This window comes from Silene latifolia, chromosome Y, assembly GCF_048544455.1.
Source record: "Silene latifolia isolate original U9 population chromosome Y, ASM4854445v1, whole genome shotgun sequence".
Classification (NCBI taxonomy): domain Eukaryota; kingdom Viridiplantae; phylum Streptophyta; class Magnoliopsida; order Caryophyllales; family Caryophyllaceae; genus Silene; species Silene latifolia.
In genome coordinates, this window is record NC_133538.1 from 386,209,888 (window position 1) to 386,232,590 (window position 22,703).

Sequence of the window (22,703 nt, forward strand, 5' to 3'; positions counted from 1 at the left end):
TCTTTCTATGTAAAAAAGAGCCGAACTTTCGTCTGTTGCTTTTCGGTCGTCTTTTAAAGGATCCGGTTTTAGAGCTTTTCTGTGCCATTTTTGGGTTTAAGATCATCGTAGGGCGATTCATTGGACTTTAAGAGATCAAAAACAGGTAACGGTGATAGGTTACTCGACAAAACGTCGGGAAACTCGCCCTTCTTACTCGGCTTTGTCTTTGTTTATCGTAAAGTTTAAGTCTTTAACTGTGTTCCTCATGTATGAAGTTGATTTTGTAATGTTTGTGGTTAGTTTACATTGTCACTTGGTTGCTTCTATGGCTGGGTTTTCATGTATAGCCGGTTAAAGGTTTATGTGTAGCTTATTTACTGGTTGTCCCTTCGAATAAATGCGTACCTCCTTGCTAGATTTTCTGGGCTGTTTACGCAGAAAATTGATGGTGTTTATCCTTGTTTCAAGCATGCTCTTACCCGTCCCCAACCCCGAATTAGTTCCGTCTAAAAATGGAACCAAAATAGAGCTATTAAAGACAGTTTTCAACCCGCGACTATGCTGTTTTGAGCTCTGTTTTGGGACGGATTAAACGGTCCCTCGGACCTGTTTTCTTGCCCGTGTAATCTTGCTTATGTCGTCACATATATGCTGGATACTTTCCGCTTTGAAACCTCAGCCTTGAACCATGTATAACTCCGTATGAGTGCCTTGTAAGGTACTGTTTTGCCCCTGTTTTGGGATGCGTAAAACAGTCCCTCAGACCTATTTCCTTATTTAATTTCCTCATGTAAATATCGTCTTGTGCATACCCGAAATTCTCGCTTTGAAATGCCTTGATTTGGGTCGCTTGTGTAGCGATTTTACAGCCTCATTCTCACGGGTGTTCGGCAACCGTGACCTGGGTTTTGAGTGGGTTTAAGACCTTCTTCGAGACTGCATTGTGCGGATATATGGAGGTGTCGGGTTGTGGTCTTAGTGTGGTAGCCGTACCAATCCTTTGCTCATTGTTTAATTTCCTTGGCAATTTTTATGAAGCATGTATTTTGGGCTCACCATCTTTTAATCTTTGGGCTCACCATCATTAAATCACTAGGCTTATCACATTTCTTTTGTTGGGCTTACTATATTTCTTTTCTTGGGCTTGTTATGTTCAATTTGTAGGGCTTGTTATATTTCATGTGTTGGACTTCATATGATTTATTTGTTGTACTTTATATGATTTAAATGTTGGGTTTGGCGTATAACTTGTTTCTTTGAACTTAATATGATTCAATTATTGGGTTTCTCATAATTTGTTTATTGGACTCATTTTGTCACTGGTATTGGACTTGTTTGCATTCCGTAATTCTCACATGACGTAAATTATTCGTTATCGCTCGTTATATTTTATTTGAATGACATGCTTTTATTTTAATATGAGTCCAATGTAATTATCCATGCCTTGTGAGTAGTAAATGGTTTATCTTACAATTGAGTCATTTATAATTGAATACTTATCTTGCTTATTGTAAATGGTTCATTTCCGTTTGTTTACATTTTTATTCAAGTGACAAATATTGAAGAAATTAATTACCTATCCATGTTTATGAATATAATTTGGTATGAAATGTCTTGTTTGGATTATCATCGGCCCATTACATTATTAGTCCCTTTCCAAGTTGATTCGCATCGCTTGGTTGGGTCGTGTAGTTGTCTCTTTCCAAGTTGATTCGCATCGCTTGGTTGAGTCGTGTAGTAGTTCCTTTCCAAGTTGATTCGCATCGCTTGGTTGGGTCGTGTAGTTGTCTCTTTCCAAGTTGATTCGCATCGCTTGGTTGAGTCGTGTAGTAGTCCTTTTCCAAGTTGATTCGCATCGCTTGGTTGGGTCGTGTAGTTGTCTCTTTCCAAGTTGATTCGCATCGCTTGGTTGAGTCGTGTAGTAGTCCCTTTCCAAGTTGATTCGCATCGCTTGGTTGGGTCGTGTAGTTGTCTCTTTCCTAGTTGATTCGCATCGCTTGGTTGAGTCGTGTAGTTGTCTCTTTCCAAGTTGATTCGCATCGCTTGGTTGGGTCGTGTAGTAGTCTCTTCCCAAGTTGATTCGTATCGCTTGGTTGAGTCGTATTCGTTTGATAATGCCTTTAGGCTATACCCTTTCGACACCTCTCTCGTTGGCCGTCCTGCCGAGAGTTGGATGTTTTATATGAGTAGTAAATGTCTTGCTTGGTTATAGATATTGGTATTTATCTTTCAAGGTAAGAGTTATGCCTTGTGTTGTTTGTCTTGGTCCTATCGGATACTAGGGGTGAGCTATAAGCCCTCTAGTTGCAATATGATCGTCGGGATTGCTGTTCCCATCCGTTCTTATGGTGAGATGCAAGCCATAAGTATGAATGTGACATTAGTAGCCACGTCCCGTGCAATGGTTGCTAAATAGTTTTCCCCAAATAATGGCCACGGTTTCTAATCTTGTATTTTGTATTGGTTGATCCCTTACTTAACTGTCTCACATGATTCAGATTCTAATCTCATATCTATGTTGTAATTCCTTGAAATGCGTGCTTTTGCATGAATGACCGTATTCTTGTCTTTCATATTATTTAGTTGTCTCACATGATTAGTCGAATCTTTATTATACTGATGTTATCAATCTTGTTCCATCTCATATGATTGCATTGTTTACATATAAACTTGATGTTCACATCCTTTGTAAGTATCTTACATGATTTACCTGTTTTAGTTCTTTGTTATGTTCTTTTCGACAATTTGTGGCTGGGAGAACCTTGAGTTACTCCCCATTGACTGTGGCGTTCATGTTTACATGAATGACAGGTATTAGTTGGTGCATTCATGGGGTGAAGACATGTGTGAGCTAGCGAGCACTTTGGCCTAGTAGTTGGTTTATTAGGATTGTTTAGACTCACCTTTTATTGTATTGTCATTCGAGGGATATATTTTCCCTCACCTTTGACTATCACGTTTGTATAATTTAATCTTTACTTCCGCATTCTTTATTTGTGTTTTGTATTTTAGTGAACCTGAGCTTTAATTTTTAAAAGTTTCAAAAATTTCCTATTTTCCGCTTAAATTTATAAGTTTTGTATTCCGCGTTATCGCGGGGTGTCACAATATTCATATTCAATTAGGAAACTATATTTTGCAAACACTAACTCTCTTCTTATACATCCCTGGTTCGACCCTTACTAACAACAAGTTTTTTTTTTCCACCTAAGAATATCCGTTTAAGGTTTAGGATTTTCAACTTAGGTTAAGACTTTTTATTTTTTCGTTTTTATTGGATATCTTTTTCGTTTTAAATTTTATTCAATTTATATTCTATCTTCCTATACTATATTCATATTCAATTAGGAAACTATATTTTGGCTGGAATTTAGGGCTTTAAATTAGGAAACTAGCTTACTTAAAATTACAGTTTCAAAAATCATATTTTGGGAGATATTATTTTTATTTTATTAATTAATTCCATTTATTTCCATTTACAATATAATGATATGCAATCAGTAAGTAGTCGGTTGACCTCCCTAGCGTAATTGGTTATGAGTCTATTTAAAAACACTAACTATCTTCTGATGCAACACGAGTTTGAACCGTACTAACAACAATATGTTTATTTTCACCTACGAATATCCGTTTAATTGACCATAATCCGTTTAATTGCTTTCACTATTGCCTTATTTTTAATTCAAACAAATGAAATACAATAGTTAAAAACATATTGAGGAAATAACTATTATATTTATTTCAATAAAAAATTATAGAACAATTTAATAATAATAAACTAAGTTGTAAACTATATAATGAATTACTCAAAATAAAAATAAGAGATTTTAAAACAGAATAATTTTGAAATATTTAGAATGTAGATTTCTTAAATAATTTGATCCATAGTTTCTTAAAATCAAATCATAAACCATAAAGGAAAAAATAATGGACGAAATTTAGGGATTCAAATTAGGAAAGTTTGACTTTTTTTTTTTTTATTAATTACGATTATTTATTATATAATGAAATTAAATTGGCTAGTATACGTGCTAATACCCCTTGCTTAACTGGTTACGAATATATTTGCAAACATTAACACCCTTCTAATGCAAAGCGTGTTCGAACCTTACTAACACCGTTTTTTATTTTAAATTTTTCTTCTTCCTTTTTCCCCGTAATTCCACACTAACTCATGCAATTCACACAGAAATTCAATTAGGGTTCATCGTCAATTGAATGATCAATTTTTCTGTTTAATTGAATTATGGCTAAATTAGGGCTACATTTGAAAAACTTAAATTAGGAGGGAAATGTTGAGCGATTTAGATTAATTGTATAAGGTATCACCAATTTTATTAATAGAACTAAATTAGGGGGGAAATGTTTGACGAAATTCATTATTATGATCCCTAATTCGATTTTTGGAAGAACCCTAATTTACTCAAACTTATTTAAAATTCGGATTTCGTTAATTTGATGCAAAACTTTGATTGATGCAAAAGTTAGTCAGATGTAATTGAATTTGATAATTAGATTTTGCCGAAATTGATTTAATTGAATAATAAATAATTTTATTTTAAGTAATTGACTAAAATTAAATGGAAACAAAATAAATCAAATAAGGAAATAAAACTAACCATAAATTAATTAACTATATATGCAAGATGACTAACCTAACCCTAAATTAATCAAACCTAGCAAACTATAGTTTGCCACATGTCACGTAGCTATTGGTTTGTGTATAATTTTTTTTTTTTTTTTTTTTTTGATATGGAAAGCAAACTAGGTTAATCGAAATCAACATATGAGCATCCGCAAAGGTGAAGCTCCTCATATTTTCTCTTTCATTTTCTTATTCATCCACCTCATTTTCCATTCACTTTTCCATTTACCCTCCCTAATTCATATCTACATCTATACAACAATGGGGTTCCCTAACACACACCCAAATATATGGGAACCTCCCCAAAAGAACACAAATTAGCCATATTTCTTTTTGGGGGGACCTCCACTACAAACGGTGGAGCATCTAATTAAGGAGAAGTGTGTGCAATAATGAGGCTCCCCATTTAAGGAGAGAGAGGGCATATGGAGAGGCACCTCCCCACCTTTGCGGATGCTCTAACATCCTTACGGATGAAAGCGGTAAAAGAAAGGCAAAGACTTTCAAGTTACCATTGTAAATCAGGGAACAAGGGCAAAAAAGAGTACTCTTGAAAGAAAATCGGAAACTTTAAAAGCCCAAAAAAAGGAAAAAAAAAAAGATAATAATCCATAAAACTAACGAAAACCGCGGTAATCAATACAATGGGATCTATCCACCTTCCCTCACAACTCAATTGTACATTAATTTTCAATTGAAAAGTGTTGTGAGAAAAAAATACAAGAAAAGACCAAATAAAAGCCTTTTTTTTTTGTAAAGATCCTTCTCTTCCTGCGTTCCAATCTTACTCAACTGACGATCCTCTTCAATCTCATCTGAGTTTACGATCTGACCAGATTCATAAGTCTCAGCCCATTCCCATAAAAAGTCTAAACACAATAGTTAACATTACTTTACTATTATCAATATATGATAATAAAACTCAAAGAAAATTCTGAGAAACATCAAGACTTCTTGATTTAAATATTTATTCTTAAGATGTGTGACTAAAGATAGCTCTCATAGGCTAAAATGGAGAGCAAATAAAGTCAGATCTTGAAAGAGGTGAAAATCAGGAAGCAATATTGAAGAATATATTCTAAAAAACGAAATACAAAAAGAGTTCTAGGCAAAGAGATGAAGAAATGAGAACCGTATGACATTTGCATGTTGCACCCACTCATATTTCCCATTAAATCTGTCAATGGATGTTAGTACGAATTCGTTTTGTATTCCGTATAAGTTTATTTCATTAAACGAATGAGATATACTTTAAGTGGTAGTATTTATATATCGATGTCTTAATATCTTGGTGATTTTAAGCAATGCTAATTTGTTTACCTAGATTTATAAGTGTGTGATTATGTTTCATACAAAGTAAAATGTGAATCATATAAATTTATTTTATATGTATAAATAAACATCTTAGTTATTTTTGTTATACCCGAAAATTTATGAATGTGTTTCATACTCCGCGTATATATTTGTGTTTGGACCATGTAAATTTGTTTTATGTGGATAATTATATCTTTCATGATATTAATTATTTTTTATGAGTATGTTTCATAAAATTTATCTTACGTGTGTAAATGGTAATTATATCTAAGTGATATTTTACAAGTCGCGTAAGTTATCGGTATGTAGAAAGACTTTTGTTTTGAGCATTTGGGCAAGCAAATTTATGGGTATGAGAAATACTATTATTTGACTGCGTATCTCATTTAGTATATGCTACTCATTATTATCTCTATATTGTGTTTTGCAAGATAAAGTTGAAATTCACGAATCCATTTCGTTTATTTTATCTTGTGAAAATTGTGTAATTTTGTATTATATAGGAAAATTGTGTAATTCACGAATCCAATGTACCCACTTTTCTTTTTTGGACTATCCAATCCAATGTATCGATTTCCATTTTTGGTAATAATTTGACCATTTTATCCTTATGACAACCATATAATTACATGTAACTTGGTTATTCTCTCTCACTTTTAATATTTTAACACAAGGGCAATTAAGACCTTTTATAATTTATGAGTAACTTTTCTTAAAACTTGTGTCCGGGTCCACGGGTACATTGGATTGGTTAGGAGGGAGTAATTTATTGACATTGTTGTGGGTGAGATTTTTTTAGCTTACATACAAGGCTTTATATCTTAATGATATAATAATTCTTGTAAATTTGTTTTACAAAAGGACTCATATCTTTGTGATATGACGGTTCTTGTAATTTTGTTTACGAAATAACTTCTCCCTCCATTCTTCTTTAATGTTCCCATTTGCTTTTGGTGGAACAACCAAGGCAAAAAGGATTAAGAGTAAGTGGACCAATTTTTAGCAATAAAAAAAGACTAAACTAGCAAGTGGGCCGATTTTTAGAAATAAAGCTAGTGAAGTATAGATATAAGTAGGATTAAGTGGGCTAATATATGGTATATAGTGTAAATATATAATGGCAACAAGGACGATTTGGTCATTTTTTAGGCCCAAAAATAGAAAGAAACCAAATGGGAACATTATAGTGAAATGACTCAAAAAGGAAAATGGGAACATCAACGGAGAATGGAGGGAGTATATCTTTGTGATATACTAATTTATTAATTTATGTAATTTTGTTTTACGTAAATGATGTATATCTTGTGATATACTTATACATGTAAATTCGTTTTACATAAGAAACTCCGTTATATCTTAGTGATATATAATAATGTGTAAATTTAGTTTTTACATGAGAGATGAGAAAGAATTGAATACATATTAGTAGTGTATCAATAACTCATTAAAAAAATCATATGTGTTATGATCAAGTTTTTTTTAACGACGAGCAAATTTATTTTGCATAGTGTTTGTCTAATATCAAAGTGATATTATTGTACATGATAATTTGTTTAGCGATATTTGTAAAGGAGAATGACTAATTTGTTTAGTTATTTATTAAGGGTTAATGAGTTTGTTTCATTTAAAGTGTTAATTAAATTATTGACATTTCTCGTTTATGGCATTTGTTATGATTATGAGCTAAGCGAAATTTTCGAACGAACAATATAAGTGATGGGGTTTTAATAATTTAATTTGGAATTGTGCCTTAATCCATATACTTGTGTATGACAACAAGTATTTTTGGTGATTTGTTCACCATAGTGAAGCGGTTTAAATTTTGGTAACTAGAGTGATAAGATTTAGTATCTTATTAATAATAACATTTTTTGAAAAATTGTGATCACTATTATATGATCGTGGTTGAATATCTTACTAATGAGTAGGATTATAAAAATATGTTTCTTTTACCAGTATTTGTTCAAATATAGTAAGCTTGATCCATGCAAAATTATGTTATTTTTTATGTAGACCTATTAAGTTAGTTTTGAGATATGTCTTAGAGCTTATGTAGCGTAAGACTAGGTGCAATTTAATTTCGCTTTGACGTAGGGTACAATACTACGTGTCCTGACCCGAAGGTGTTTTAAGGACTATCGTCATTTTGTTACGTGAGATGATGTACCTTTTTTAAATGCGGGACTACCTGACGTAAGGAGTTATTTTTCTATGGCGATTTGTTTGCCAATAGGTTATGGGATTAGGAAAAATGGAAAACTCTTGATGTTTCGTTGTCAGTACACTCAATCCTTGGTAAAAGTCTCAAACTTATTGAGATGGGAGAAGAGTGCGTCTTGGCGCTAATGACTCCCAAAACGATTATTAATGGTCTATGTTTTTCTTACTATTGAGGGCAAAAATGCGGTATTGTTAAATATGTCTGACTTAGTGTCGACAAGAGAATAATGTGGAAATAATATTAATTTGGTTCCTGATATATTCGAGCCAAATGACGTCATTTTTATCAATTCGAGTTATATATGTGTTTCTTCCATCTGATGTTAATTCTTGTCCTTTGTGGATTTAGAAACAGAGTGGGAATTTTTATAACTCGCAGTCGTTTAATCCATTGTTTGGCGATAGATTATTCAGTTTTAGCTATGCTAGCTAATGCATTGTTTGTTGATGGATTATTCAGTTTTAGCTATGCTAGCTAAACTGTGTTTCAAGGACGCTTTCTGCTACTTTGAACTGTGCTTCAAAGAGGCTTTGAGCTACTTTGATGTGTTAGTTCTCTACGCGCTTGAAGTACATGATTGTGTTTCAATAATTAATTTATTGGAAATCTGAGATTATTATTTATCCTCTTGTTAATAGTTTGTTATGGCTATGTGTTGGTCATAATATATATGTTCACTGCATTACTTTACTTATCTTTTTTTTTTATTAAAATTTAAAATATGTTCATTGTCTTTCACTTTTATATTTCAATCTATTTTTATTTTATTTATAGGTAGTTAAATGTTAAGAAGCATCATGAGACCATATGTTTTTCCTTCTTCATTTGAGATAATTTATGCCATATGGTTGTGTAACACCCTATGAGGTTAGGAGAGTAAAGTTATCCCACATCTGCAAATTGAGGAGCTTGTGATTCCTTTATAAGTGATTTTACCCACCATTTAGTAACAAAGCCTTGTGCTTTTGGGCTTAAGTGAGGATAAATAAAGGCCCAAAAGTGCACATTTGATCTTATTGGGATCGTGTTACGACGGTGACGGGTCAGGTTGTTATAAATGGTATTAGCGCAACCCTCCGGCCGTGTGGTGAGCCGGTGGTCAGGAGTACCCGGGTCACCCATCTAGCGGGGGAGGATTTTGGGGCTGGCTGCGGTTAGCTTTGAGGCACAATGAGGACGTTGTGCTCTTTAAGTGGGGGAGATTGTAACACCCTATAAGGTTATGAGAATAAAGTTATCCCACATCGGAAAATTGAGGAGCTTGTGATCAATTTATAAGGGATTACACCCACCATTTAGTAACAAGGCTTTGTGCTTTTGGGCTTAAGTGAGGGCAAATAATGGACCAAAAGTGCACATCCCATCTTATTGGGATCGTGTTACGACGGTGACGAGTCGGGTTGTTATAAGGTGTGTATTTATTATTTTCTGATTTTATATAATGTTTGATATGTTCAAACATTTTATGATAAAAGTGATTAATCGACTTTGAACTTAGAGTCAGAACTCTTTGTTAATATGTTGGTTATGAATAACTCTTTGATATTGTTCAAAGTAAAAATGAAGAAATATATATGCGTAGATTTTTCAATTCCTAATCATTATGACAATAGGTTGTTTTAGTTGAGGAATTGTACATCACTTCAAGTGGTTAAGTGACGTATATGACGCTGATCAAGTTTCTTCTTCTTTTGGTTTAGAGAAGGATTCCGTAAATATGTTTTGAGGAAGTTTTGTTCGCTCCAAAATAAGTTTTGGATAATATGTTGGTCATTCATGTCTTAACATTTTTTAAACTTTGTGTTTAATTGACACACAATATTTATTCACTTGGATGTGTTCCTAAGTGTTCGGTGAAGAATAGTAGAGTTTTTTCTTTTATTGGTTACAATGCAAAAACTATCTTTTGGTGAGTGGGAGAATTTATGAACTCATTGAGGCACCAAGAATAGTTTAACTTACTCTTCATGATTGGATAGTAGGAGTAGTTCCATGATCCATGGTAAAATGAGATTTTGTCTACTAATGAGTAAATATTAACTTGTATGTCAAGTTATAAGGATTAACATAAGGTCGATCCTTAAGATGTTTTGCTCATTATGGAGGATAGTGTGAGTTTTCCTAACTATTCAGTTGTTTTTACCACTTTTAGTAAGTGAGAGCTATCACTTTTAGTAAGTAAGAGTCTTCATCAAGTAGTAGATATGGATTGTTATTATGAGAGCATATAGACATTATGACAATGTGCGTTTATGATAGTAAGGTTTAAGACTATTATGAGATATGTTCTCAAATGTTCGGATTTGTTCCGCTTTTCTTCTAAGTTTTGGTCATCTATTTGGTTTTTATTTTCAAATATATGTAAAGACTATTTTCTCGAATTAAGTTGTTCGAAAAACTTATACACTTGGATCGATCAGTTGAGTTTGTCTCAAATGACTAAGATGACAGTTTTTTGTATCTTTTGAACTTGTCCATGTTTTAGAGGTCTACCATATTTATGTCATCTTAATCATTTGTGTTATGATTTAGTTGTAATGGTGGAATTAATGTGGCTATGTCAAAATTATATAGGAGAATAAGTTCTCTTTGTTAGTTAGTGACATATTGGTATTTAAAAGAAAAATAATATCTTGGTTATGTCTAAACCTACGATCAAGCGCAAGAAATGATTAGAGTATTCTTTCTTGTTCTAGTGTAGTTGTTATTTTGATGTGTACTTTGTTTAGTACATGGTTGAACGTCAATTTTGTGATTGAAAAGCATTTTGTTATGTAATCGATCTTTTACACGCACAATGATATGTAATCAAGTGATTTTAAGTTTTGCCTTTGTGGTAAGAGTAGATTAGTTCTTATGTAGGACTAAATTTGTCATCAAGTAAGATTAACTACCAAGATGATTGACACATTATTTTATAAGACGTGTTCTTAATTAGTTCATGTGTTGAGCAAATTATGTGAAAGAGTCAACTTAATTTTTAATCTTGTTGAGTTGTGGATGTGTTTGATAATGGACATTGTTAGATTATGATTTTGTATCTTTTGTAAATGTTCATATGCATTTGTTGCATCATAAGGCACATAAGATACTACCAAGCTTTTAGATTGCCTAGTCACATAGGTAATCGCCTTGACACTTGTGTAGTGGGCAAGACGAGACTGAGTCACTTAACACTTATTAAGTGTTGAGATTATCTTTGTGCATAAGTTGTATGGAAAAGATATTGACTAGTTATATAGTCGCCTTAGTAAGTCTAAGATGAGACGTTTGTAGTCGAAGTGTGAAAAGTGTAATACGCAGATATTTTGGGACCACAAAGGACCTTGGGACACGTAAAGGGACCCACGTATACTCGTAAGTAAAGGATGACCGTTCACTAGACCAAGTAAGACCTAAACTAGACCTAGTAGGCTTCCAGTGGATCGAGTAGAACCTCTAGCGGATCGAGTGGCTGGCACTCGGTCAAGTAAGGCATATACTCGACCGAGTGAGTGGTACTCGGTCGAGTGAACCGGTCACTCGGTCGAGTGGCACTGTTCCGTACCCGATAAATGATGTTTCAGGATTTCACCTTATCCATATCTCTTATCCCTTTCATTCTTCTTCTCCTTCCTTCTTACTCTAAACACTCTCCCCTCTCTCTAGATGCTCCCTAAACCCCTCCCATGACCTCCAAGCTTGGATTGAAGATGAAACGTCCCTCCTATTTCCCAATCTAGCTTTGTAAGTCGAAATCCCACCTTTCTCCTTTGTCTTTTGTTAATCTCAATTTGAGGTTTTTACTAGGAGAGATTAATTATTAACTAACTTATGTAATATGGGTAATTAGCGACTAATAATAAAGGGTTTCATATTATTGTAGTGTAGAACGCATTGTTATAGTGTTGTATAATCTGTTTAGGATGAGACGGTGTTATGAGACGGTTTTATGAGACAAAATTGAGTCAAAATCGAGTAACTTGTGAAGAATACGAAAAGGTAGGTTTATCCTACTCTGTTTCACTATTTTGTATGCATATTTGTGTGTCTTTCCTCACCATTGCATTTGTGAGTCGGTTGGTATGTCTTGTTGGTATTTCGGGGATTGTTATTCATAACATGTTAGGATAGAATTCATGATTCGGTCATATGTTTAGTGCTGTTTTCCAATTGTCATAATGTGGTTATGGTTGTGTTGTGTTGGAGGTCATTTGTGGAGGTACTTGGTTGTTCAGGAGACGTAAGACGGTTGGAAAACCGTCTTACGCTCGGGTCGTCTCTTGGAGCTTCTCACTCCAAGAGAGTTGTGGACATTAATGGCTTGAGTCAGGAGGGACCCCTATGGGTGAGACATGAAGTCTTGCAGGGGATTCGGTTGGCTTCCGAACCCGGTACGTCTGGGCGTGTCCCGGTACCTTGTGGTGAGTTGTGGTGTCGTGGGCGTGTCCCTTGCACCGGTGGTTATGGGTATGTCTGGGCGTGTCCCGGTACCGACATGGTGATTACATTTCAATTACTTTTGAGCATGTTGTATATCTATTTATCATGTTGTGCATGGGCGGATTTATAGGGGGTGATGGGGGTGACACCTCAACCCCATTATTTAAAAAAAAAAATTAAATAGTTAAAAAAAAAAAATATAGCAAATACACAACGGACAGACGGAGTAACCAAGCGTCTAACTTCAACCCACTTCCCATATACTCAAAAATATCAACTTTCCAGAATATTTCAATTTCCAAGGCTTAAAAAATAATAAAAAAATGAAAACCTCCTCAATCGGAGTACCACGGTAGCAGTCGACATCGTCAACTCGTCATTCTTCAGTCCTCAGTTCATCACCAACTTGAATTTTCCGTCTCCAAAACTCCGAAAGGTATGCTTTATAGTTTATAGTAATGATTTATTTGGGAATTTTCCGTCTTAGATTGATTTATTGATAGAAAATTAGAGTTTTAGAAATGGGTTTGTGGATTTGTGGTTGTGGTTGTGACTTGTGATTGACTGGTTGTAAGCAATTAGACAAATAAATCTGAATTAGGTATTTTGGTATAGGAATAATTCAGAAATTATTGGTATTCATATAATCTCTAATCCTATATGCAACTAACGAATTGCCCAATTACTCAATTAGACAATTAGCCGATTGCACGATTGATTATATGAATAATGAAGGATTGAAGGTCAGCTTTGGCCTTTGTGGATTGGTGCCTTAGTGGGATTTCTAAGCAATTACAAATTTGAAGACGGCATTTACAGTGAACAATGATTATTACATTAAAATAGTATTTGTTTGTGGTAGACCGTCATTGGTTATACTAATCTATCAATGCCCTTTTAATTCTATAAAGTATTCGAATTATCTTCCTTTTTGTACTTACTGACTAACTCTCAAATTTTAAATTGTTAGATGAAAAAGACTACATTGAAAAGTGGACTTATATCAGATTTTTTTAGTGGATACAAATCACAAAAAACGTCATCTTCTTCCTCACCACATCTAAGTGAACCCGAAGTTGAGGTTTATAATCAAATGCCTCATATTCAAGAAGAGACGATTTGTCAAGAGCCTCCCATTCAATCTCAAGTTCCACCCCAAAATGAAACAAGAACCTCGAATGTGAAAAGTGAATGTGTTTATGATGCTGACCGTTTACCACATGATCCAGGAAAGAGATTTCCTATCTCATCCTACCCTCCTAATGATCAAGATTTGGTTAGAAGGGGATTCATAGCTAAAGGGGGTTGCCGACCCCGTAATCATAATTTTCCTCAAACCGATTTTGGAAATGGTACTAAGTCACGTATGCTTAGGTTTCAACCTAATTGGTTTGACAACTATCATTGGCTTGAATATAGTGTGGAAAAGGATGCGGCCTTTTGCTTTGTGTGTTACTTGTTCAAGGATAAAACCAACTATCCGGGAGGTGATACATTTGTGAGTGGGGGGATTTAGAGGATGGAACCGAGCTAATGAGAGATTTTTGAAACATATTGGCCCGAGTCTTAGTAGTGTTCATAGGCAAGCTCAAGAGAAGTATGGTTTTTTTGTGAACCCTAAGTCATCAATCGTCGAGAACATGAATAAGACAAGCAAAGAAGATAGTATCCGTTATAAAGCTCGCTTGACACAATCCCTTGACTGTGTAAAGTACCTTTTGCATCAAGGGTTGGCATTTCGCGGACATAATGAAAAGCAAACATCAAGCAATAAAGGAAACTTTCGTGAGCTTTTAGATTGGCTTGCGAAAAAGGATGAAAATATTAATGAACTCTTTGAAAAAGGTTCTCAAAATGCAAGAATGATTTGTCCGGATGTTCAGAAAGATCTTATCCATTCTTGCGCCAAAGAAACGACTAAGCTTATTCTTGAAGAGCTTGGGGATGATTACTTTGGTATCTTAGCGGATGAGTCTAGTGATGTATCTCATAAGGAACAATTAGCTATTTGCTTACGCTTTGTCGATAAAAAGGGAAAAGTGTGTGAAAGCTTTCTTGGTGTGGTGAAGGTGGATGATACTTGTTCGTTGTCACTTAAGGATGCGATAACAAAGATGATTAAAGATAACAAACTGAGTATGTCTAAGATTCGGGGTCAAGGGTACGATGGAGCTAGTAATATGAAGGGTCATATCCAAGGTCTTAAGACATTGATTTTGAGCGATATTCCGTCTGCATATTATATCCATTGTTTTGCGCATCAACTTCAGTTAACTCTTGTTGCCGTTGCTAGAGACAATTGTGATTGTAAATGGTTTTTTGAACAAGCTGGATTTTTGTTGAATCTTATGGGCATTTCTTGTAAACGAAAAGAAATGCTTCGAGTGGCACACACTCAAAAGATTATACAAGTATTAGAACTTGGTGAAATATCAAGTGGGCAAGGTTCAAATCAAAGGTGTACCTTAGCTAGGCCAGGTGAAACTCGTTGGGGATCATATTACAACACAATATTGAGTATTCTTACCTTATATCCTTCCATCTTTGAAGTCCTTATTTATATTGGTGAAACTGGCCATAAAGATGATCGTCTAAAAGCCCAAACAATAATGGTCATTTTTGAGTCATTCCAATTTGTTTTTATGGCTAATTTAATGCTACTAATATTTGGGTATACTGATGACTTATGTAAAGCTTTGCAAAGGAAGGATCAAGACATTGTAAATGCTATGACACTTGTTCGTTTAACTAAGGCAAGATTACAAAAGGTGAGAGTTGATGGTTGGGCTGATTTTATTGAGAGTGTTAATTCATTTTGCAGTAAAAATGATATTGAGGTTCCTAACATGGATAATTATTATGTGCCTCCTGGAAGATCAAGACGTTACTTTGTGAAAGTTAAAAATCTAGATCGGTTCCGGGTTGATATGTTTTTAAGTATGATTGATTTGCAACTTCAAGAGTTAGATAACCGGTTTGATGAGGTGAATATGGAATTACTAACTTGTATGTCTTGCCTTAGCCCTGTTGATTCATTTAAGGCTTTTGATAAGAAACAGATCCTTAAGCTTGCTACGTTTTATCTTGATGATTTCTCAAGTAATGATATGAGAAGACTTAACTTTCAACTTGATCATTATTTTGATGATGTACGAAATGATCCAAGATTTGAAGGTTTGAAAGACATTGGTCAAGTTTCTATGGCGCTTGTGGCAACAAACAAGCATCTTTCGTATGAATTGGTATATCTTCTTATAAGGTTAGTATTGATACTTCCCGTGGCAACCGCAAATGTGGAAAGAGCTTTTTCTGCCATGACATATGTGAAGAACAAATTACGAAATTGTATGGGAGATCAATTATTGAATGATTGTTTAGTCACATTTATAGAGAAAGATACTTTTCGTCTTGTTGAAAATGATGATGTACTAGATAGTTTTCAGCGCGAGAGAACTAGCCACATTTCATTGCCCCCACGCTCTTAGCGAAAATTGTATTATGAATTATTTGAGTAATTATATTTTGATTTTTTTATGCTGTAAATTTTATTGAACACCCCCATTCTGTAAATCCTAGATTCGCCACTGATGTTGTGTCTTATATTAAATTATTGAAACTGACGTGTTATGTGTCTGTGTAATTGTCACCTATTTTTGGGGTGGCCTGTGTCGATCCATATGATATTTCCGATCATATGGGGAGCAGGTTGAGTACAGGTTGAGTTGGTGTCACATGGGAGACAGGACGAGCTTTAGACTTGGAGCCGAGTGTCATGTCATTAGAATAGTATAGTAGACATGAGTTGTATAGTTTATTTCATTTATGGTTTTTTAATTCACTAAATACATTATTTATATTTAATTGTTTCTGAATTGCAACTCCGATTTCACCGCCTCTGGAAACCGAAATGGTAACATCCTCCCAATTACCTTGGCCTGGTAAGAAGGGGGTGTTACAACGTGATATCAGAGCTACGATTTTGGAACCTAAACCAAAGAATAAAAATGAATCTTGGAGCGTCTAATAAAATGAACCCGACATGAGTACACTAGGAAATCGGTTTTGGGTGAGTAGGCGCCCGCATACCAAAACTTCTGCCTATTGTCTCGGTTCGTCACTACGTGGGTGGTTACAAGTATGGGTGAATGACATAGACAATGGTGTATGATTGCATGAGTGACGTGGTTGTTGATAGAATTTTGCATGAAATAAGCATTCATAAGATGTGTGATAGAATGCGGAAATTGGATGAGTAGATTTACGTATTGTGGCACATTTTGAAGGATGATAGTTCCGTTCTTTTGATTCATATCGTGTGCTTATTTGATGCTTGTTGGTGTTATCGTTAGAATACGATTGGTGATGATCTTGGTAGGGTAAATGTAAATATGAAAGTAGTATATAAGGAACGGCGATTATGATGCCGTATGAGCTAACTCGGGATGGGTCACTGATAGACAGTGTACTCCCGAACCTCTTATTGTATTGCAGGAATTCCATCGATAGAGTTTTGTTGAGAATTTCGAACCCAACGGAATCAGTCGACCGAGTACGAGCACCAACTTGGTCGAGTAAGCAGTGTGGATTCGATCGCGACTTCCCTAGCTGCATTAGTTAGAGACCCCTCGGGTTTATCTTTGATAGGGTTGCGACGGCCCTCATCAAATTTTGGCGCCGTTGCCGGGGAGGCGACGCTTTTTACTTGCTTTATTTTTTTTTGTCTTTAGCCTCAAGGAATTTATTCCTTGAGGAAGTTCTTATCTTTTCTTCTAGTTTTGTTCAGGTAGGTCCTACAGGTCCTACTTAGACAGGATTTTTGGAGAAAAGCGTCAAAAGGAAGGCTTGAGTACCTTTGAATCTTCTACCAAGATGTTTAACGTCTCCAGAATTATAGCACAATTTGAAGCTTAGAATGCAAGATCTGACAAGCTGGAGAGTAAACAATCTTGGGGTGGTCCACCTCAATTCCATACTATGGCGCAACATGTGGTCTACTGCGAGAGATGTGGTGCTGCGGGGCACAATGCTATTGTTTATACGGGGGAGAATGACAAAGTCTGTGCGTTTAAGCAGTGTAGACGAGGTAGTCATTCCTATGGCATCCACAGTGGGGCTTAACCAAAATTTACCTCGCCTTCGCAACAACCGACATATGTGCCGCCACATCTATTTCAGCAATAAGGCTATGAAAAGCCTCTATTTGTTTGGCCGCCAAAATAATAAACCCCTCCCCCTGCTAAAAAGAATGAAGAGATTGCTGAATTGACATCTATAGTGAAGACACTTGCACTGCAAGCACAAGAGATTTTGCAAGCTAAAGATGCCATTATCAAGAGTCTTGAGACTAAGTTGGCTCAAGTAACTGCCGAGCGAACTTTTAGGCAACCTGAGACGGTATATACTGTTCATACCGGGAGCGGTCCTCCCTATGAAGGACCTGAGTTGCTTATTAATGATGCTGATGTTTATGACTCGGAGACTAAAGTTACTGTTCAAAGAGAAGCGTCTTTGTCAATTCAAGTGCTGTCACGACAGAGAAATTCGATCGAGCATATATTGGTGTTCGATCAAGCAATCTGGAGGAAGACTTACTCGATCGTCCAGATGTTACCATTCGATCAAACATTGCTGGAGAAGAACAACTTGATCGAACAAACTTTAGTGTTCGATCGAACGTTTTGTGTGATGAAACAATTCGATCAAGTGATTTACTTAATCGATCAAATTTATGTTCTACGCAACATGCTGCTACGCCTTCTACGCCTATTCCGGATGACGATAAGGAGGAACTTAAGAACCAATCCTATCCGATTAGAGTTCCTTTACATGGTCACTTGCCGCCGCTTAGCACGTTTAAAGACCTTTTGCGGAGTCTCGACATCGCTAAGCCTTTCGATGAGCTAATTGCCCAGGTACCTTCTTACGCTTCTTTTATGAAGAAAATTTTACGGCGTAAGAGAGATATTAATAATATTGAGATGGTGGCCTTGACTGAAGAGTGCAGCGCACTTCTTCAGAATAGGACCCCTCCTAAGCTTTTTGACCCGGGTAGTTTTTCCGTACCATGTCATGTAGGGACCCACCTGATCGACAATGCTTTATGTGACTTAGGTGCTAGTGTCGGTGTCTTACCTTTATCTCTTGCTAAGAGATTAGGTTTGACCAAGTTTCATTATACTGGCATGATAGTTCAGATGGCCGACCGTTCTTTATCACGAACTTTAAGAGTTTTAGAAGATGTACCTGTTAGGATCGGGAGGTTCTTTATTCCCGTCGAATTTGTTGTTTTAGACATACCCGAGGACACCCGTACCCCTATTATCTTCGGGAGACAATTTTTGCACACTGCTGGTGCAATTGTAGATGTCGGGGCTAGGACACTTACCTTACAAGTGGGAGGAAAGGACTTGGTTTTTACCCAGTCTAGTATATGCAGGGCACCTATGCAAGTCATGCCCTCTAATGCTATCCCTTCTGTAGAACCCGATGGGGTTCCTTCTAATCCTTCTTCTGCGTCACATATTTCTGTTAATTTGACACCTCCGCCCTAGTTTGGGAGCAAGTTGGAGGAATATCTCTTTATTACTTCTTCTATAGGTCTTGACAGCTTGAAAGACCCAGGAGGCGGGCATGGTACGTTGAATTTGGCGACTGGAACGGTAAGAATTGATGACCCGGGTGGAGGTTTGGATGAGGCTATGCCATATAAGAAGAAAGCGCGCGAGGAAGCCAAAGGTGGAGGGCATGACGCTGCGAAGAGTTGCTGTTCTTCAGTTGATGCAATGGTGTGGAGGCCTAAAGTCAAGCTCATGGACGCCGAGGGGACTTCATTCAGTCAGAAGCCTTGTTGTGGAAAATTTAGCTGCTTTGGAAGATGATGAGGAGAAGGTCGAGCTGGGACCTATCTGAAACTAGCGTTGACCGGGAGGCAACCCGGAGTTTAAAACTTTTCAGTTGGTTTTTTTTTTCAAATATTTCAGTTTTTATTACGTGTTTAATAATTGTTTTTCACGATTATAGACTGCGGAACAATTTAGACTTTGTTTTGGTAGTATTTGTGTTCGCTATTTGCGTATTTGCAGGTATAGGGGAAATGCCTTGGGCTACGTGCAAGAGGAAAATTCGATCGAACGGTTTTCGATGGTATTTATTCTATTGATCACTTCTATATGGTCGATCGATCATTCTGCAGTTCAAGGCGATTCGATCGAGCTGTTTACTCTCTCGATCGAAAGTGTACTTTATTCGATCGAGAGCTTCTTGTTGTCGATCGACTAATCCTGCATGTTATTTGCAAATTAAGCAGATCCGATGACTAAGACCCCCCCATATTGCTAGCTGGTTTGGGGAGGTCCTTCTATCGCGCTATCTTGTGAGTCTTCATAGTTTTTTCTCTCTTCTTATTCATTTCCTTTAGTTTGCAATTTCCATTCCCCTTTATGCTGCTGTTGTTAGCTGTTGTGTACAATGAGGGCATTGTACAGTTTTGTTTGGGAGGGTATATGCATCCATATCTGTGTCTGTATATTGTTTTTATTGCATTTCTGTTCTCACATTTAATTTTTGTATGCATTGTTTTTTTTTTATAAAAATAAAAAAAATTCAAAATTTCACGTTTACTTTTGCATATAGGTTGAGTCGGAACGGTAGTTTCCGATGATGAAATTGCACTACACTTAGTCATTTTGCTTAAGCCTTTCACAAACTAACATCTTTTAGTACGTCTTTTGCATAATCTACGAGTTTTTGTTTAAATTAGCTGAACAAATAGACTAGACTTGAATTTTTGGCAACCTACTTATAAATTTTAAGGAATTAAAGCTTAATAAACTGGTGTCATCCATGACCAGTTGATGTAGGATTGTGAGTAGTTACTCCTTGCATAACATGTAACATTAAATTGCATAAGTATAAAATTCAATTGCTTTTTGCCTGCATATATTCGGGTTAGTTGCCGGTGTCACATGTAGGAGAGGTGCCTATATAGCCCTTTATTTCATTGTTACCCATTAACTCCACATTAGCCAAATTTGTCTTTTTGATCCTTAACTACATCCAAACTTAGCCTGCCTTGTCAAGCTAGTTTGGAGTTTGTTTTGCGGGTATATCATTTATTGTGTCAAATTTGGTTTGCATTGTAAAGTTGGGAGTTGGTAGTTTTGGAAAAGGAGAATGTTGGGGGAAAAAAAAAGTCAAAAAGAAAAAAAACGAAAAAAAAAGAAAAAAAGTGAAAAAAGAATTGAAAAAAGAAGAAAAAGAAGAAAAAAGATTATTCTACTACTATGTTGCTAATTCTATTATATGAGGAGTTTAATATTTTGGTTGAGTGAGTTTTTTGCCAAATAAAGGCATTTGTGCTTAATTTTGATGGTTTTGAAGCGGGATGTTGTACTATTGGTTTTGTTTAGGTTACTAGCTTGGCTTATACCTCCATATATCCAAAATGTTTTGCCCCTTCTTGCCCATTGTCTCACTTTTCCAAACTTTTGTAAGCATTCTGCATGTGAGAGGACCTTGATTGTATGGAATGTATGTGTACGATAGCTAGAACTGTTTATCATATTAGATTGCATGCATGTTTATGTAGGTCGTAGTTTAGGTGAGCGACTATATTTTTCTTTCTCTCTTACATTTATACGCTTACCCTTTGCTTCATTGAGAGAGAGTGACACGTGAGAGTCCAATTTTGAAGGTCTTGCAAGGTCGATGGTTCAGCTATTTTCATAAACATCTTCATAACTCGTTTGCAGTTGACATTGTTGCTACAAGTGTTAGTTTATTTGCATTAAATTGGTTTAAGTAGACGATTTGTAGCTAGCTCTGAGCTTAACTCCATTCCATTAGGTCCTTAGTTGAATATAGTTTTCTTGGAGATAAGCAAATGTTTGGTTTGGGGAAGTTTGATGCGTGCTATTTATAGAGACTCTTTGTGCTTATTTTGCACGCATTTCTATTCGATTCCCGTAGTTTTAGGCTCGAAATGCCCTGAATAGTCTACTATGGTTTGTTTGGCTTTAATTGCAGGAATGGACCCGGAAGGAGCAAAACTGAGCTTGGAACTGCCGTTATAGCTTGCATTTAGGAGATGGATGGAATTGGAGTGAGAATACTTCTGCCTTGGGAAGCATGAAGTCGTTTTGGAAGCTAACCAACATCCTATGTGCTGACTCAGTAGTAGTTATTTCGATCGACCTCGTTGCTGACTTAATTGCTCGATCGAACTCTTTTTGATGCTGAAGATTCCTCGATCGAACTCCTGATATGTTCGATCGAGAAGAGGGATTATGGTGTTCCTCGATCGAATAGTGTAGATACCCGTATCCGTCGATATTGGAATTTATAGAGAACCCGACAAACACCCGATGATGATAAGGACACATGTATTCTTTAGTTGTCATTGTCATTATTTGGGCTCGTTTTACGATGTAGAATGAGCGTTGTCGATTTAAGTATTTTATTAATTTAAATGATATTTAAATTAATGTTTTTTAAAGTGAATTCATTTTATTGTTTTAATTTGAATTTATTTTCATAATTTTATTTTATTGAAAATAAAATAGATATTTGATTTGAAAAATCATTCTTTAGTTATTTGATTTGAAAAATCAATTTATATCGTTTATAAACCGTATTTGAAGAACTCGTTTTTTACGATGGTTTTATACGCGATTTTGAGCTCGTTTTTAACTCGATTTGAGCACGATTTTCGAAGCAAACTCGAGCCAACTCCTGACCCATAACCCAACCCATCACTCACCCTCACAACCAGGACCTAACCCCATGCAAAACCACGTCCAAACCCTCCCAAACTCACGACATAAACAGCCCACACAGCTAGCCCGTCACCCTTCAACCCAAGTCCATTAAACAACCCCAAACCCGTTTAAAACTCGTCCAACCTGCTTCCTACCAGACCTACATCCATACCCGAATCCTATACCACTTATTAGTACCTTGCCCATTAAGAAACCAAGCCCAAAACCTTGCCAAAACAGCCATGTACAGCAGCTCCAAAACAGAGCATGAACCCGTCCGTGTATGCTCTTATTCTCGTCTCAAATTCGCCTCCCTTCATGCTAAACTTAGCCTACATTCATCCTTACCTTAATCCCCAAGTAA

General features: G+C 35.9%; 1 protein-coding gene across 1 annotated transcript; it reads left to right on the forward strand.

The window, feature by feature from the left end:
• Window positions 1-12,817: 12,817 nt before the first annotated feature.
• LOC141628297 (uncharacterized) lies at window positions 12,818-16,165 on the forward strand. The gene is made up of 2 exons (XM_074441456.1): window positions 12,818-13,020; window positions 13,555-16,165. The coding sequence occupies exon 2, from the start codon at window positions 14,225-14,227 to the stop codon at window positions 16,067-16,069; it is 1,845 nt and encodes a 614-aa protein (XP_074297557.1). The 5' UTR covers window positions 12,818-13,020; window positions 13,555-14,224; the 3' UTR covers window positions 16,070-16,165.
• The last annotated feature ends 6,538 nt before the right edge of the window (window positions 16,166-22,703 follow it).

Coding starts and splice junctions, on each gene's coding strand:
- LOC141628297 (XM_074441456.1), top strand. CDS start 14,225: ATGAATAAGACAAGCAAAGAAGATAGTATCCGTTATAAAGCTCGCTTG.